The sequence below is a fragment of the Muntiacus reevesi genome, chromosome 9 (assembly GCF_963930625.1).
Source record: "Muntiacus reevesi chromosome 9, mMunRee1.1, whole genome shotgun sequence".
Lineage (NCBI taxonomy): Eukaryota > Metazoa > Chordata > Mammalia > Artiodactyla > Cervidae > Muntiacus > Muntiacus reevesi.
The window spans coordinates 60,981,802-61,000,606 of NC_089257.1; the positions used below are offsets into that span (position 1 = coordinate 60,981,802).

Below are 18,805 nucleotides of genomic sequence, written 5' to 3' on the forward strand. Positions count from 1 at the left end.
TTATGAATGGATTTAGTTCTAGACAAGGGGGCGGGGCTAAAGAGAAAGTGGGGTGAAATGAAAACTTTGCTGAACAGAAAAAAAATCAACGCTTTGGTGGAGACATCAGATTCAAATCTTTTCACAGATTCTAGAATCAGTTCTCGGACTGTGGCTAAGTTCAGAGTCAAAACCCGTTCTCTCCCCTCTGGTAGTTTGGCACCAGGTGAATGGCTGTGCCCAGAATGAACTGGAGACGAGCTGGAGAATAATAAAAAGTCCTTTTTCAAAGGCCACTGCAGCAGGGAAACTGTCTGAAATATTTAGAGAAGGGTGCAGGCGAGGAAGGTAAAAATGACCAACTCCTAGGAGGGATGTGCGTTTCAAGAGCGCTAGGAATCAGCACACAGTTTAATCACAGTTTGGATCTCTGGAGGCCCTTGCTCTGAAGAAGACAAGAGTTTGGGTTCATCCTCTTCCGCTCTCTCTCCTGAAAGTAATCTGTCCATACAGAGAAGGCATGACTCCCTTCCTTCTGGTGGGGAATACAGGACCAGATGTCAGAGGAGAAACTTTTTGGTCTCAGTGGAGGTAGGTGGGATGACTCCATCGATACCAAGATCTAGAAGGAAGGAAGGAACGAGTCAGTCAGACAGCTTCTAACCATGAGGAAAGACGGAAATGAGCAGTGAGCACTAGCAGGAACATATGGGTTTTTTTTCCTAGGGGTGCTGAAAATGTTCTAGAATCAGATATGGCAACAATTGCACCATCCTGTGAATATACTAAAAAGCACTGACTTGTACACTTTAAATTTGTAATTTTTATGGAATGTGAATTATATCTCAGAATAATTTTTTTAAATGTCCATTAATATGTTTTCCTCTCTTCTTTTTGGTGGGAGTGGTTGAGGAGCTCCAAGCTTTGGGGGTATGCAACAGTTGGTCCTTAAGAGCTGGCTGCCTTGCCAAACAGTTTGGGTTTGGACAAATGGGTTCATTTTTTCAAATAAGCTCAGGTCTTTAATTGCTTGACTTACAAATCTATTGTTTTGTTCTGAACTGGGGAAGAAACCTCTTGAGGCATCCACTCTGGGAACACTTTTTAGAGGAGAATCTTTGAATCAAGGCTCTGGAGGCTGCTTCTGTCATTGCATCCCGAGTGGGAGCACAAGGTTAGGATGGAGCACCGCTCCCCTCTCCCAGGGCGTCAGCTACACAGGGAAGCTCAGGCTCAGGGCTGAACGCCCCCATTGCAGCTGGAACTGGCGTGAAGGGGAGTTCTCCGAAGCCCAGTGAAGGACCTGGCCCTTTCTGACAGGAGTGTTTGGAAATTTCCACCCTCCCAGTGAGGATGGAAATTTTGGCTTTGTTGACATCAGCTCTTTGCCAGGACCGGCTGAGGCTTCTCTTTTAAATCCCACTCCCAAGGGATAGAGTCCAGCCTGGCTCACCACCCCGCCCTCTCCCCGCCTCCCCTGTGACAAGCCTTCTTCCCCAAGGTGTTGACCCCCAGATGCAGCTTCTCACGTGTCCCCTGGCCCTGGCAGAGGTATCTTGGTGCACTCTTTCCTCTGCCTTACCCTGAAGAGTTAAAACTGGAGGAGGAGTTCACGGCCGCTTTGGAGTTATTTTGAGATGCAGTGGGGCTGCTGGCCTGGAGTCCTGAGCCAGGAGAAGATGGCCTGCTGTTGTTCCCAGGGGAACAGGATGACGTTACTGAGCACGAGGAGAGGCAAAAACAAGGGGGAATTAATGAGGCGGGGTCCAGGGACCTCGTGACCTTCAGGCACATATCCCCTTCTCCCTAACTCCACCCCCCCCCCCACCCATCTGCCCACCTCCTATCAGTAGCATCAACGCCCTGCCCCAGAGGGGCCCTCATCGTACACACTTCTCCTTGGCCCAGGAGAGTGGCATGGCTGGTTCCACAAGTCCAAGACTTGCCAAACACAGGAAGGATGGATGCCAAAACCATCCCATTCCAAGGGCACACCCCGGGCTGGGTATATCCAGCCTGGGACCCAGGGGCAGAATGAGAAAGAGAACCAGAAGCTTCAGGAAGGAAGAGAGGAGGAGAGAAGGAAGAATGCTCGGAGAGGAAAAGAGAAGCTGAGAGCACGGGTCAAGATGGCCAGCCTCTCTGGGGTTCCCATCTCCACATGGTACGTGGTCTTCCAGAAGGAGAACGGGAGGAGTCCCGGTCATCCAATAGAGAGCTCTGTGGCCTGTGGCAGCTTGCTTCACTTCCCTGCAATCCCTTTGTGACCTCTGTAACACGGCAAATCTGGATAAAACTGAACTCCTGCATTTGGGTTTCCCAAACAGCATTCCGTGGATAAGGTGACATAGATTTCATCCTTCAAGCTAAGATGCTTTGAAGGGTTGAAGGCAATAGTATTGATAACGACATCAACACAGGGGACCATCAGTTACTGGGACTGTCCTGGGCAAATCCAGACATATGGTCACCCTATCTAATTCTTTGCAATGCTTTGAAATACTTTTTGAAAAATAGAGTTCTATAGAAAATTGGTTTAGAAAACCTTGCCTTCTGTTCAGCTCATTTTTATGTTAAAGGCATTTGTATATAAAGTGGGCTGAGAAGTGCGGCAATTAAAACAAAAACACTTGTTCAAACTTTACCTACTCAGCATTCCCCAAACTTACTTGATCATGGAAGACTTTTCTTCCTAGAAAAAATGTTAACATCTTCTGAAACACATCTTGGGAATGTTGAGGATGAGATGATTGGATGGCATCACCGGCTCGATGGACATGAGTTTGAGCAAGGTTTGGGAGTTGGTGATGGACAGGGAAGCCTGGTGTGCTGCAGTCCATAGGGTCGCAAAGAGTCAGACATGACTGAGCGACTAAACTGAACTGACTTAGGTCAGTATCTTGCAGTTCTGTTATCCCATTATCTAAAAGAATGCTGCTGCTGCTGCTAAGTCACTTCAGTTGTGTCCTACTCTGTGCGACTCCATAGACGGCAGCCCACCAAGGCTCCCCCATCCCTGGGATTCTCCAGGCAAGAACACTGGAGTGGGTTGCCATTTCCTTCTCCAATGCATGAAAGTGAAAAGTGAAAGTGAAGTTGCTTAGTCGTGTCCGACTCTTACTGACCCCATGGACTGCAGCCTGCCAGGCTCCTCCGTCCATGGGATTTTCCAGGCAAGAGTACTGGAGTGGGGTGCCATTGCCTTCTCTGTAAAAGAATGCTAGTAGACCTTATTTTTAGACCTCACCTGTTCCAGGCATGGTGCTGTGGACTGGAGGGACAGAGATGGGGCCCAGAGATCCAGAGGGAGACACCTGAAAGGTGAGAGAAGCTTGTAAATGTTCTCTTCCGCTTCCGTCTCAATCTTCTGGAGCTTTTCCCAGGGTGCTAGGCCCTAGACTCCACAGAGACTAGGGCTCCACTTCCTGGATGGTTTCCTAATCCCAAACCGATGCCCCATGCTCTGTGTCACAGGAAAGGCTCTGGACCACGTACACCACCCAGGTCCAGATCTGCCCTGCTCCTGCCACTCGCTTCGGACCCCAGGCCTGGCCCTCCCCACAGTGCGACCCCTGGCAAGCCTGCCTGGGCACTGCCAGACCAAAGAGGCCTTGCTCAGATGCTCTAACAAGGAGAGGAGCTGCCTCCAGGATACTGCTGTGGCTGACACTGCTGGATGGCTGCTTTATTTCCAGTCCCTTCTTCCTTTTTAAAAGACCCCTGTGGGGACATCCCTTGTGGTCCAGTGGTAAAGAATCCACCTTCCGATGCAGGGGATGCAGGTTTGATCCCTGGTTGGGGAACTGAGATCCCATATGCCACGGGGCAGCTAAGCTTACATGCTGCACCTACTGAGCCCTCACACTGCCTCAAAGATCCCACATGATCAATGAAGATCCTGCATGCTGTAACTAAGACCTAATGCAACCCAATAAATAAACATTAAAAAACGAATAATGGAAATGCTTATTTTTTATTTTTAAGACCCCTGCACTTGCTTGGGCAGGAGAGCTCAGCCCTAACCATCCTGTCCCAGGCTTTGCATCTTGACGCATGAGTGGACCATCTACTCTCCAGAGGTCCCTGGAAGAGATGAACTGTGTGAGGTCTCTGAAGCTTTGCATCTCGCCCTGGAGACCTCACAGCATCATCAGCTCTGGGCTGGGAAGGGACCTAAGATACTGTAGCTTAACCTTCCCAAACAGTCCAGGAATCCCTACCCTCAGTATTACTATCCTAAATAGACATGGGGGCCCGACAGATCTGGGAGTGAGGCCTGGCTTCACCACTATCTGTGTAGCTGGAGCATGTTACTTAACCCCGCTGAAATTTGGTTTTCTCATGCGTAAAACAGCAGTAACACCTCCCTCATATTTTCTTTTAATTAAGGTTTAATGAGATAATGTCCATTAAGCTTCTATCTCAATGCCTGGCAAAGAGTACCCAGCTTGTTAAATGTTAGTTCCCTGCCTTCCTGCAGAAGTTGTCAACTCTTGTGTGTCTTGAGCTGCTGTTTACCTCTTCATTGGAGCTGAACTCAGCATACTTTTCCTCCCCCTTCATCTTCTCAAGCTGTCCTGGGACGCTCGGACCAGCCTCCACCCAGGACCTCACAGGGAGGTTCTGCTCAGGGAGCTGTGACTGGCCACCCCTGCCCTCCCCTCGTTTGGAACATCCCGTGCCGACAGGATGCAGCATGTACTCATTTCCTAATCAGTCAGCAATGGTTCTGCTGCTTTCATTGACCTGCCCTTTCACAAGGAGCCTCTTTAGTAGGCTGGGGGCCCACGAAGGGTGGAGACAGGTGTGGGGCAGCGTGGTGAGAGATGCTATCAATAATCTCCCTCCCTTTTTTCCTCCGCCCCCCGCTTGCTAACACACCCCAAGACATTTGTTGTTGTTTTTAAATAAATAATTATTTCATCACTGCAACCAGCTTCTTCTCTTCTATCTGGAGACAGGCTGTACATGTGCAAGCAGAGATAAGGCTCTCCCTTTAAGTTTTTTACATAAATAGTAGCATTCTGCCCACACTGCTCTGAGTAATTTTGCCTTTTTTGCTTTTTTCTTTTTTTTTTTTTCCTGCTTAACAGTATATCTTGGATATACTGTATTTCACAGTATTTCACACCAGAAGTAGAAGAAACTATGTCCCAGTCCCAAGGACAGTGTTCCAGTGAGACCTGAGGAGAAGACCGGATTAGAGCATTTTCTCTACCCTCTTCCTTCAGGACGCCACAAGTACTGTTGTTGACCAGTCGCTCAGTCGAGTCTGACTCTTTGCGACCCCATGGACTGTAGCGCACCAGGCTTCTCTGTCCTTCACTATCTCCTAGAGTTTGCTCAGATTCATGTCCATTGAGTCAGTGATGCCATCCAACCATCTCATCCTCAGCTACCCGCTTCTCCTCCTGCCTTCAACCTTTCCCAGCATCAGGGTCTTTTCCAATGAGTCTGCTGTTTGCATCAGGTGGTCAAATTATTGGAGCTTCAGCATCAGCCCTTCCAATGAATATTCAGGGTTGTTTTTCTTTAGCATTGGTCGCAAGTATTAGTGTGACTATTTACTTAACATCTTTCTCCCTGACTAGGCTGGAGACTTCATGAGGGGAGTGTGATGCTTGTGTGGTCCCCTGCTGGATCTTCAGCATCTGCTGCAGCATCCAGAACTTGGCGGGTGCTCAGTATCCAATGGACGATGAGAGCACATCATGCTCCTGTATGGCTCTTCCACGCTTCCCACTTCTTTTCTCCACATTGGTGTCCCCAGCTCGGATTGAACTGAGGTGATAGCTACCTCCCAACTATTCTAGACAAAGCCTAGACATTAAAGATTCCAAATCTCGCATGGCATGGTTCGGTTCCCTTCACATGGCCTAAAACGCCCTGCAGGATCTAACCTGCCCACTGCTCCAGCCTCCTCATTCACACACTGTCTCCCTCCCTGTGTTGCATTCCAACCTTCCGTGCTTCCTCTCCCTGCTCACCCCAGCCTCAGGGCCTTTGCACACACTGTTTCCTCTGCAGAGAATGTTCTTCCCAACACTTCCTCTGCCCCGCCATCCTGCTCCCCTTCCCCACCTCCAACTCAGACCTTTACCCAATTCGAGTCTACTTTCTTCTGCCATCAACTTGACCATCATTCCAAAGAGAAGCCCCCGATACCTGGACTAGGTTTGGTCCCTCAAATACCCACACAACTTCTCTGGAGGCTTCATCACAAACTGCATTTTGTTTAATGTCTGTTGTCCTTGCTAGACTCTAAGCAGAGATCACCAATAACGATCGTGTGCACTCCCACATCTCAGTGCCAAATAGATGGTGTGTGCTCAATAAGTATTTAAGAAATGAAGTGAACATCATATTGTCTCCAACTTCAAACTGTCAGTGGCTCCTCATAGCTTCTAGGGTAATTTAGCATCCATGGCCCACCATGATCCAGCTCTCATCAACCTCTCTGTCTGAGGCCTAAACCCTTAGCTCCAACCAGAACAAAAAGCTTGTGGCTCCCCAGATGCATCATGTTGTTTTAGAATTCGATGCCTCTCACAGACTACTCCTTCTACTGGCTATGCTGTTCTTTTTATGAACTCCCAAACTGTTCTCCAAACAAATGAGGGAGTCAGCCCTCCTGCATCCCATTCTGATTTGGGGGTCTTTCATTGGTGTTCCCATGGCAATCCTTCAGGGCTCCTTACAGCTGCTTCACCCACTTCATTGCAATTTCTTGCCTTTTCTGGCTCTACCTTCTCATTTTCTCCCCTTGGTCCTCTTCCTTTGCCCAGCCCTCAAATGCTGGTGTTTCCCAGGGTTGGGATTTTGACTTTCTTTTTTGCTTCTTCTGTACAAATTACACAGGTAAGACCCTTCTGACCCAGAATTCCAACCACCACCTATGTGCTTATGACTCCCCAGCTCACTTCTCTCTCCTGGCTTTTCCTTCTGAACTCCAGACCCATTATTCCAAGTGCCCAGGGACTTTCCTACCTGGGTGACCCATAAACCTTACTGTACATCATAATGATGTAAAGAACTAAAATTGGGACTTCCCTGGAGATCCGGTGGCTAAGACTCTGTGCTCCCGATGCAAGGGACCCAGGGCTTGATATCTGTTTAGGGAACTAGATTCCACATGCTGCAACTAAGACTCAGCACAGCCAGATGAAAAAAACAAAAGGAACTGAAATCATTTTTTCCTACTCCTAAGCCAGCTCCTCCCCTATGTATAATTGTTCCATCATCAGCACCAACTTCTACCCAGTCAGTCCAGCCTGAATGCAGAGAGGCATCCCAGAGTACTCTCTTCCCTTTATGGTTCTCCCTGCTCCCACCCAGTTTTCAAGTTATTAACCAAGACTTAATAAGTCTACCCTCTAATTATCTCTATAAGCTCTCCCATCCCCCTCATTCTTAACCAAATGGCTTTGCTTCAACCCTCATCATATCTTTACTGGATAACTGCAGTCACATCTAACTCATCTCTGAAACCAAACCTGGTGCCTCTCAAGCACCCTCTATGGCTGCAGTCAGAGTGATGGTTCTAAAAAGCGAATTTGATAATGCCAGTGCCCTGCTTCAAATCTGTCAACAATTCTCCAAGCCTTCACGTTCCTCAGCCCTGTCCACAATCCCTTCCATCTGGCCGCTGCTGATCTATGCAGTCTTATCTGTCAACAGTCCTCCACATGGAACCACCTGCTGCTCTGTGCGCGCGCCCTCTTCACCCTGCTTCACACCACTGCACCATGGTTCTCCTACTTTCTCCTCTGGGAACTCTGCACCCTACACACTTACTTGCCTCTTCACTCCTTCGTGTCTTTTTAGACTCAGCTTAGGTATTAATTATCTCCTTGGGGAAGCCTTCCCTAACCACCACCTCCCAAGGCTTGTTTAGCTGCTACTCCTAAATTCTCTGAGAGAAACCATCGTGTTGTTTGTCATTTGTTTATTTGTCTTTCTCCTCTGCTAGGCAGTGAGGTCCTCTGGGACAGGGGACAAATATTATTTATTTGTGTATTCCCAGCACTCAGTACAAAGAACAATACATAGTAGATGGTTGATCAATGTTTGGTGAAAGAATAAACAATAGTATACCTTTATGAAATATGCCAGGACGAGGCTGGATTTCAGCCACCCTTGAGTGCTAAAATCATGGGGACAACACCATTATCCCCACCTCCCTTCATCTTCAATCGTCATCAATCCCAGGGATGGAGAAGATATTTTCTACCCTCCAGGCCTTCCAGTCTACCTGAACTTCAAATTATTCCCAGCCCTGACTTCTCCCCTTACATTCTAGAGTCCTAGATATAACCATCTACTTGGCACTTTCTCTTGGATGCCTAGGATGTTAAGTCTACCTTAATAAAACCAGTTTTAAATTCTCTGCCCGCTCCCCCACCCTTCAAACCTGTTCCTCTACGGTCTTTATGATCTCAGAAAATGGCAACACCTTCCAATCTGTTGCTCAGGTCAGAAACATTAAGGTCATCTTGGCCTCATTTTTCATACTCCCTGCCTGAGCTAACAGCACGTATTGTTGGCTTCACGGTGGAAATACATTTAGAGTCCAACCACATCTCCCCCCACCATGCCTTCCACCCGAGCCCAAGCTTCCCCCCCTCGAAGCCTGATTGTTGTAACTCTCCCAGGTGGTATCCTGCTTTCACACAGGTTAACCTCCGAATGGCAGCCTGGGGCAGCTCTCTAGTGGTATCTTATTTCACTTAAGATGAAGGTCAGGGTCCTTTTGACGGCCTCTGAGCCCTTTCCTTGGTGAGTGGCTTCCTCCTACTTCCCTGTTATTCCTCTGACTTCATCTCCCACTCCTCACCTCCTTCCTTGCTCTGCCCTGGTGACACTGACTTCCTTGTTGCTCCTCAAACATGCCAGGTCTTCTCATTTTCTGGTCCCGCTACCTGGAACAACTCTTTCCTCCAGATATTTATATTTCATTCCCTTTCAACACTTAGATCCCTAATAAAATCTCACTTTATCAGAGAGGCCTTCTCTCACCCCTCTACTGGAACATCAGCTCCTTACAATTACATTCTATCTCCTTATTCTTCTTTACTTTATATTATATGTATTTGATATATAGTATCTCTTTGCTTATTTATTTACTCCATACTCCCCTACCCCCATCTTCCTTAGGATGGGGAAGATTCTTGGCCCTCCAGGCTTCATCCCCCCCAGTGCTTGGCAGGCAGTTTGGCTCTTGGCCACTCACCAGCCGGGAACTGTACATGGATGATTTGATGGGTGTGGCCACAGGGCAGTTGATTCGCTTCTCCTTTTGTCGTCGGTTGCAGAACCAGACCCTCACCACCTCCTTCTCCATGGACAACTGCTCTGCAATCATGGAGATCTCCTCAGAGCTGGGTTTGGGGTTCTACAGAAACCAAAGGGACAGAGTCATCAGGAGAAGGGAACAGGACCAAGAATCGAAGGTGGGGGAGAGATGTTCCAGGAAATAGGATAGAACAATAGATGGAGCAAAAGCTTTAGAATCAGACCTAAGATGGAACAGTGGTTTTAGCCCTCACTCTGTGGCCTCAGGAAACTTTCTGAACCTCTCTGAGCCTCACAGTCTTACCATCTATGAAAGGAGAGTGATAATGACTACTGTATAGGACTACTGTGGAGACTGAAGGAGAAAATGTGTGTCAACTGCAGGGCCTGACACAGGGTGGAGGCTCTTCTCTCACTTCTTCTCCAGGAGAAGTTCTGAATGAAGAAGCTGATGAGCTTGGTGGGGTAGGCTGAGTCCCCAGAACCCATGTTCCGCTCTTTCCTCATAATCTGAGGAAAACTTCTCTCAGCTGGTTTCTTCCTGCCTACCTTAGAATAGGAAACAATAAACTTAAAACATGTGGACCCATCAAGACTATAGAGAAGATAAGCATGTGTGTGTGTGTGTGTGTGTGTGTGTGTGTTAGTCCATAAGTCGTGTCTGACTCTTTGTGGCTCCACGGACTGTAGCCTGCCAGGCTCTTCTATCCATGGAATTTTCCAGGTAGGAGTACTGCAGAGGGTTACCATTTCCTTCTCCATGGGATCTTCCCAACCCAGGGACTGAACCTGCATCTCTAGGTCTCCTGCATTGGCAGGTGGCTTCTTTCCCACTGAGCCATCAGGGAAGCCCATATATTTGTATACACACTCAAATATATATATATATATATATATATATATATATCTCCATCACTCCTTTGTTTTGACCGCTTCCACCCCCAACTCAGTCTTTGATCTTAGCCCCCTTTCTCTCCTTTGTACAGCCTCCCTTACTCTTGCTGCTCTGAGAAACTTCAGCAAAAGGAAAAGCTAACTCTCATGATCCTGCCAGCAGGATGCAGCCATCAAGTCCTCAGTCACATGTATGGGGGAATCTGCTGGGGAGACAGCAGACCTGGAGGCCTGTGGCCTGTAAGGCAGAGCTAGGCCACGGAAACATCCTTGAGGGACCTGAGTGGTGTGGATGGAAGCTCTGGAGGCCGGTCCCTAAGGGACCCTGATTAAAGGCTCTTTAGGCCCCACATGTTTATCCCTCTTCTCTTCCCCAGCTCCCATGGGGCACATAACTGGTATTATTAGCTTCCACATATTGACTCCAGAATACACTTTTGCTGCAAGTTCAAAACAATGTGTGTATGTAATATGATCACAAATATTTAAGTGTATGTGAAGTGAAAGTGTTAGTTGCTCAGCCATGTCCAATTCTTTACAATTCCTTGGACTGTAGCCTGTCAGGCTCCTCTGTCCATGGAATTCTCCAGGCAACAATTCTGGAGTGGGTTGTCATCTCCTTCTCCAGGGGATCTTCCTGACCCAGGGATCGAACCCAGGTCTCCTGCATTGCAGGCAGATTCTTTACCATCTGAGCCACCAGGGAAGCAAGTGTGTGTAGAAGAAAGAAATAGAAGGACATATATAGACGACATTTGGTTGGTGGTGAATTTTTTTCTGACTTCCCTGCATTTTCCAAATTCTTTACAATGAGTATTTATTTTATGTATATTATTTGAAAAATACAAAGTAATACGAGGAAGGTAAAGAATATGTACACAAGGCTTTGCTTCCTTTATCTAACTGGATACAGATACAATCCTCTCCACTAGGATTCTGGATCCCAGTCTAAACCTCTCTGCCCGAGGGATCATGGGTACCAAATAGAGGTCAGAGCCAGCAGGGTCAGTAGGGGAGGAAGTTTCTGGAGCCCAGCCTGTTACTCAAATGCCTGGAGAAGGAACAGGTCTCTGTTTTCTGACCCTTTCCCAGGGCAGGTGTTGGGGGGCTCAGGGGTGGTGCCGAAGGACCTGTGCGTGTGTGCTCACCCTCCTGTGCAAGTCAGCCCACTCGCCCCCACCACAAGGATCTGCTCACATCTTGAAATCTCTTCTCCAGAGTCAGACGGATGTTGGTCTCAATGCTGGTCCGCTTCTTCCTCTTCCTCCCGAACACCTCGCTGAGGGCAGGGTAAGAGTTGGGGGTGCTCATGGAGGGGTCCGATGGGGAGGACTCTGTGCGGAGCGGGAGAGGAGAGGAGGCTCAGAGAGGGGAAGGCAGCCGGTGCAGGCTCTGTCTCCCTGGACTTGAGGTCCTATGACCCTTCCCCAGCAGGTCCACAGCTGCCCCCACCCACCGCTGCAGGGGAGCAGGAAGAGCCCGAGAATCCTGCTTCTCCTCACTGCTCCGGGCAAAGGTCCTCCACGCCTCCCACCGCGGTGCCTCCAGTGTTTGCGGTCATGGTTCAGGGACACCCAGACATCAGCGGCATGTGTGGGTGTGAGTGGGTGAGGGCAGGGCTCCAAGTGGCACTCACAGGTCTGTCTTTTACACGGAGGCCTGGGTGTGAATCCTGAGGGAAATGGGAACTGGGGTTTTGAGCTAAAAGCAATGGCCCTTGGCGGCCAGATGCTGGTGTGAGGCCCCTTCCTTTGCAGCGTGAGTGCTGCAGCTGAGGTGGTGTGAGGGGTCAACTGGGAGGGCCCTCAGAAGCATTCAGGCACAGACAGGGAGTCACGCCAGAAGAGATCTGCAAGGTCCTTTCCCAAAGATCCTAAGACTCTCTGGTCATCTCTCTCAGTTCAGCGCTCCAGTAAAACCTGCCCAAGGGTCTGCCTGGTGGGGACGCTTCCTTACCCCCTCCCTTGCTTCCATGTGGAGGGACTTCCAAGAGGGTCACAGCCTTGGCTGCCCATCTCCCACTCTCCTCTTTCTCCACAGTGACCACTGGGAAGTGAAGTGTTAGTCACTCAGTCCTGCCTGACTCCTTGTGACCCCATGGACTGTAGCCCGCCAGCCTCCTGTGTCCATGGGATTCTCCAGGCAAGAGTACTGGAGTGGGCTGCCATGCCCTCCTCCAGGGGATCTTCCTGGCCCGGGGATCAAACCCGGGTCTCCTGCACTGCAGGCAGATTCTTTACCATCTGAGCCCCCAGGGAAGCCCCATAGGAACCATTAAGTCACACTATCTACAGACTAGAGCCCAGTCCCCCCACTGGCTCTGCCCCTCCCTCTTCACTGAGATCAATGTTCTCTCCCTGGGACGATTTTGTGCTATCCCCACCCTGCCCCTGGGGACATCTGGCACTATCTCATGACATTTTGGATGTTACAACAGGGGGTGGGCATCTAGTGTGTAGAGACCAAGGATGCTGCTAAATAGCCTATAATTCATGGGATAGCCTCCATGAAGAAGTATTATCTGTCCCAAGATACTGCTAGTGCGTGGTTAAGAACCCTGTCCCACGCTGTTCCCTGACACCAAACTCTTCCGTTCATTATTCCAAATGTTTTGCCCTTGGCTTATACCCTGGGCCTCCTGGAATTGCCTCCATGGCCACCACACCTGACTGAATCCTGCTGCAAACCCCACTCCTGCTGAAACGCTTTCCCAACCAGTCTAGCTCTCAGTAACTTGTTGCCCTCTGAAAACCTACTCAAAAATTAGCCAGATAAAGATCTTTGGTTGTGCCTGTTGCCTCCTCCTCCCAGCCATGAGACCCTGGAGAACCCCGTTCCCTATCCCCCTGCTCTAGACCCAGTCCAGACAGTAGTCTGGGTGTGTTGGCCCTGCAGACCCCACCTTTGCCTCTGGTGAGAAGTCCTATGGTAAGGCTAGGCAGGTCTGGAGTAGGGAATAAAATAGGGCAAGTCTTTGTGGCCACAGACCTAAAGCCATGTCCTCCATGGCTTTTTCCATAATGAAGCTGACATCTTCATCTCTATTAGCCTGCCTCCAGTGTCTTATTTTTCTGTTGGTTCCAGACTCAGGAGGAGAGGAAAGGGCCCTGTGAGTAGACCACTGAAAGCCCCAGCATAGACCAGTCACCAGCCCCTTCCTGCAGACCTTCGAAGTCAGGGGTCCCCTACCTCTGGGATCTAATGCCTGATGATCTGAGGTGGAGCTGATAAAATAACAATAGACATAAAGTGCACAATAAATGTAATGCACTTGAATCATCCCCAAACCACTCCCCAACCCTGGGGTGTGGAAAAATTGTCTTCCATGAAAACCAGTCCCAGGAGCCTAAAAGGCTGGGGACCACTGCTCTAAGGCACCATCCATCGTCATGTCCCCAAGGCTTACCTGCATCGTTCAGCCACTTCTCCAGCAGCGGCTTGAGCTTGCACATGTTCTTGAAGCTCAGATTGAGGGCCTCAAATCGTGAGATAGTTGTCTGGCTGAAGTCGTTACCATACAGCTTTCCCATGGCCAGACCCACATCTCCCTGCATGTGGGGGTGGAGAGGGAGGAACTTGATTGACAGGTCCCTTCCCCCATTTGTTGACATCCCCCACCATCCTAGCTCCTGGCCACACCTTTTGAGCTCCCACCCATCACCCTGGCTCCCTTCCAGGTTTCTTCCTCTAAGATGGAGACTTGGTTACTTCTCTCCTTACACTCTGAGTGGTCTGTGCCTTGCCCCTGGCCTGGCTCTCATTCCTCACCCCCTCCACCAGCAGGGTCCCCGGCTTCCCTACCAATGGCAACTGTGCCCCATTGTTAGGGGACACAGGGGCACAATGAGTTTGCCCCAAACACCATGAGCTTGAGTTGCTCTTAAGACTACATTTAGGAAGTCCAGTCTCTACTCAGCCCAAGTTCTTCCACCTCCTCAGTCCCAAACCAAACCTGTGTGAAGCCCAGCTTAATGCGCCTCTGCTTGAAGGTCTTGGCAAACTTCTCCAGCTCCTCCAGGTCACTGGGCTCGTCAGCTCCTCCAGCGCTGGGGAGATGCTTGGGCACCGGGAGATGCTGAGATGCTTCCAAATGGGGTTCTAAAGAAGATCCTGGTAGCCCAGGGCGCCCAACTGCCTAAGAGGAGACACACACCAAGCTCACCCACAAATAGTCAACAGATGAAATGGCATTCTCTGAGCTTTTTGCACAAAAGGCCCACTTAGAGGCTAACAGGTTGGATTCCTATTATTTCAGTGTTGTGGAAGTGAAAATTGGAGTTTCTGTGAAGGAACTGGGCTTTCTGGGTGGCTCATTGGTAAAGAATCCCAATGCAGGAGATGCAGGTTTGATCCTTGGGTCGGGAAGATCCCTTAGAGAAGGAAATGGCAACCCACACCAGTATACTTGCCTGGGAAATCCCACGGACAGAGGAGCCTGGCGGGCTATAGTCCATGAGGTCGCTCAGACATGACTTAGCGACTAAACAACAACAACATGAAGGGACCAGCAGGAGTAGCTGGCGCAGAAACAGCAGGAGTGTGGGACAGGGCGGTGGCCTTTCTGGGTTTTAGTCTATGACTCATGGTTTGACTCTGGGCAGGTAACTTCCTCCTTTCAGTTTTCCACCATAAAAGGAGTTAGCAGGGTTGTCTACAAAGATCCCCAAACAAATCTCAAAATGGGAAAAGGAAAAGGTTGTTTGTCTTGTCTCTTCTTTTCCACAAAGCAAAGTGACTGAGGTGTTAAATAGGCATTAACTGAAGATAACAGAGGGCATGTGAGACTCATTATGTTAATGGAATTTCCATAAAATTCCAAACTCTTGTGACTGCCATTTTATTTTCTAAACCATCATTTTCTTTCATGAGAATATTTTGCTTTCTGCTTTTTTTTTTAAACAAAGATATTCCATTGCTATCCAAGTGCCCCTTGATCGCATTCATGGTTATCAGGAGATATCCTTTCTTTAGTTTATTTTCATAGAACAGACTCTTATACCTGGAATCCAATTTATGCCTATTGGGGTCAGGAGTAAATCCAACTTGTCCATGAAAAGGGAATGGAACCCAGGCTTGGGGTCCTAAGGGGCTTGTGTCCAGGGCAGTGGCTGCTACCCATGTGGGTGACGTGGTCTAAGTCCACTCTTTCATTTCCTTCCCAGTTTACTCTTTTCCAAGACTGGGGTTAACTTTAGTCTTTTCTTCAGACAGGCATTCAGACAGGCAGCCTTGTGATGACCAGAGAAAAGTTAAGGACTCTTTTCCCCGAGGGAGGTTCTTTTAGAGCAGAATGATTTGAAACCACTAGGCTTTGAACCTCTTCAGTGGGGGACTGAGTGGCACAGACCAGACCCTCAGGACAAAGCCTATCTCCTGCACATCCAATCAGCTGCAGAATTGCTTTGAGTCAGCTTCCCCCATTACCCTGTCAGCCCCTCCTTTCTGCCCTTACTTGTTGCTGTTGTTCAGTTACTAAGTCATGTCTGACTCTTTGACCCCATGAACTGCAGTACACCAGGCTTCCCTGTCCTTCACTGTCTCTTGGAGTTTGCTCAAACTCATGTCCATTGAGTCAGTGATGCTGTCTAACCATCGCATCCTCTACCCTTCCTGTTGCCACTGTAAGCAAGTCTCTTTACTGATGCCCCAGAATGATCTTAACAATCTTCCAAACAGTCTTTCTGTTTCTGGTCTCGCCCGGCTCTTGTGTTATAAGTCACGTGAGTTGATCTTCAGAACCCTCTAAGATTTATTCCAGATCTAAGTCTGTGGTGATGAGATTCCGCTAGCAGTAAGGAAGAGGTCTGAGAGTTTAGGACACTGGTGTCCTTGTTTCTATTAGCCACTAGGTGGCACCCTCGGCTCTTCCAGAAGTTCAGTAGACTCTAGCACTGTAAAGCCAGGGGCAATCCATGGGGATCGTAGCACAGAGTAAGGATTAGGATCTCTGCAGTCATTCCCAGCTCTTCTACACGTCGGATTCTGCAGAGCCATCTCATGCAGTGGTGCAGGGGTTAACTGAATGGGGCAGCTAAATGAGGCGAGGGGTGGCAGCTCTGATGTAACTCCAGCTGCTCTGGCCAAGCCACATTCCCTGGTGTGAGGCTGCCTCTGGCCAGAGGAAGCAGTGCCTTTTTTTCTCGCTGGCAAACAGGTGCTGTGTGGCGCCAGGGCAGCTCTGCAAAGGGCCCTCTTGCAGACCTCAGTCCTCCCAACCCAGGCACCTGTCCACTACAGAAGCCAATCTACAAAAGCAGTTATATATACATACATACATACATATATATATATCCCTGCCATGTGGCACATGAAATCTCAGTTTCCTGACCAGGGATCGAACCTGTGCTCCCTGCAGTGGAAGCGCAGGGTTCCCTGGTGGTGGTTCCCTCAAAGAGTGGTTCTTAAGAGAGGCCCAGAGATGAGAAACCCTGTCTTGCTGTTCTCCTGACATCAAGCCTGTGAATCTCTGGTCTCCTCCTTGGGATTTGAGAGCACCAGGAGGGTTGGCAGTCACCTTGGTGTCCCTGGAAAGTTAGCTGAACCCTGCAGAGGACTGATGCAGGGGCCTGATCGGGGAGGGATGGAATGCCTGTGTCCAGAGCAGGCTAGCCCAGGAGGTGGAATCTCTGGCTTCTAATTCTGGCTCCACAAGTGACACTGGGTCACTCATTTCCTCTGACTGTGACTTGAATTTCCCCCTCTATGTCAATGGAGACAATCCCTTGCTATTTCCCCTCCCCAGAGGGAGAAACCAGGGAACTTAATTCCATCAAGAGCTGAGAGGTTCCTAGAGGGGACAGGAGGAGCATGCGTGTTTACCTGGGATGCCAGGCCAGGCCCCGCCTGCGGGAGAAGGAGGGAGCTCTGTTGCTGCGGAAAGGGGAGAAGATTCGGCTGCAGACCTGGGTGAAAGGGGAAGAACAAAGCAACAAATGCATAAAATTCAGGCCAGCTGAAAGACGTGCTTTACCTGATAACCATCCCCATCCCCCACTACTTAATCCCCCCAACTACCCCAGAGCCCCGAGGTAAGGCCCCCACGGGCACTGTCAGGATTGCCACACACAGGTGGTGGCAAATCAGACATGGGGATAAACAGTGTAAACAACAGTCCCCAAACCAGTCCTTCTGCTTGCCTGCCTGCCTGCCTAAAGTGGTACAAAGGCTGAGGAGGGTCAAGGAAACCAGCTCTGGGAAACCCAAGGTGGGAAGGAAATGAAGGGGGTGACCACTCAGAATTCAAGCTGAGGTTGAGGGCTTTCGTTTTGCCTGCAGAAGTAGCTGGAATAGCTATAGAGGCCTAGCCACATCTGCAAAGATGCCAGGTCAAAGGAACGGAGCCATACAGCTCTAAAGGGCAGCAGGCAAGTGCCAGAGGCTCTTGGCAGGACCCAGACATTGTACACTTGGGAGGAAGGGCTAAGAGAGAGAAGGGAAGAGCCTAGGCCAAGCTTCTGGCAACTTCTCGCTGGTGGTATGGACTCTACCTGCTTGTTCGCACTGCCTGAGGTCTGCTTCCTCCTTCTTGCTCCAGGAAAACCGTCCATGGAGCGCTCTGCCTGGTTGGTGCTTGTGACAGTGTCCTCCCTCTGAGAAGAGTCACAGCCAGGAACTGTCACTCCCATTATGGGAATGGAGCCGTCCAACTACCAAAGCACATGACGGGGCAGGTCACCCCATGCATCAGCACAGAGCAGAACCTCGGGGTCTCTGATGTCCCTAAGCTGTTCTGGGTCACTGATGTGTAGCATCTACTGAGGCTGACCACTGTACTCTTCAGAATGAAGAAATGCTACATCAGCTTAGCGACAACAGAGGCCCCGAAGGCTTAAATTTTCCTTATTACAATACACAGGCAAGAAAAATAAAATATCATAGGCAAATCTGCAGCCACATGGATGGACCTAGAGATGGCCATACTGAGTGAATTAAGTCAGATAGAGAAGAAATATTCTGTGACATCCTTAATATATGGAATCTGAAGAGAAATGATTTACCCCAGACAAATGAACTTATTTACAAAGCAGAAAGAGACTCACTGGCTTAGAGAACAAACTTATGGTTGCCGGAGGAATAATGGGGGGACAGCTAGCGAGTTTGGGATAGACATGTGCACACCACTGTATTTAAAATGGATAGCTAACAAGGATCTACTGTGTAGCACAGAGTACTCTGCTCAGGGTTTTGTGGCAGCCTGGATGGGAGGGGAGTTCAGGGGAGAATGGAAACATGTATATGTATGGCTGAGTCCCTTCACTGTTCACTGGAAACTATCATAACATTGTTGATTGGCTATATCCCAACACAATATAAAACATTAAATAATAATAATAAAGTTAAAAATACATAAGCAAGAAAGCTCCTATAAGTAATCCTGTACCGAGAGTCAGAGGTATGAGTACTAATATTGATCTGACATTTACATTGCATTTTGAAACATACAAAGTCCTCTCACATGCATTATTTCAAATAACTCTCAGTAACCTTTTGAGGCAGAGTTTTACTATGATTCCATTTTTAGGGAGAAGAAAAAGGAACCTCAGGTCAGGTAAGGTTCTCAAGGAGACCCAGCTAGTAAGTGACTTTTTTTAACCAATGAGTTTTTCTGATTCTAAACTGTATTGCCCCTCTGTATCACACA

General features: G+C 48.9%; 1 protein-coding gene across 1 annotated transcript in view; it reads right to left on the bottom strand.

Moving 5' to 3' along the window:
• Positions 1–350: 350 nt before the first annotated feature.
• Positions 351–18,805, bottom strand: part of POU2F3 (POU class 2 homeobox 3) — an 84,158-nt gene continuing 65,703 nt past the window's right edge. Inside the window, exons 7-14 of the mRNA XM_065944715.1 lie at positions 16,984–17,066; positions 14,117–14,299; positions 13,571–13,712; positions 11,362–11,498; positions 9,209–9,370; positions 3,227–3,293; positions 1,562–1,697; positions 351–601 (exon numbers count right to left, since the gene is read on the bottom strand). Of these exons, the coding sequence (XP_065800787.1) occupies positions 562–601; positions 1,562–1,697; positions 3,227–3,293; positions 9,209–9,370; positions 11,362–11,498; positions 13,571–13,712; positions 14,117–14,299; positions 16,984–17,066 (950 nt within the window). The 3' untranslated portion in view covers positions 351–561. The remainder of the gene's footprint in view (positions 602–1,561; positions 1,698–3,226; positions 3,294–9,208; positions 9,371–11,361; positions 11,499–13,570; positions 13,713–14,116; positions 14,300–16,983; positions 17,067–18,805) is intronic.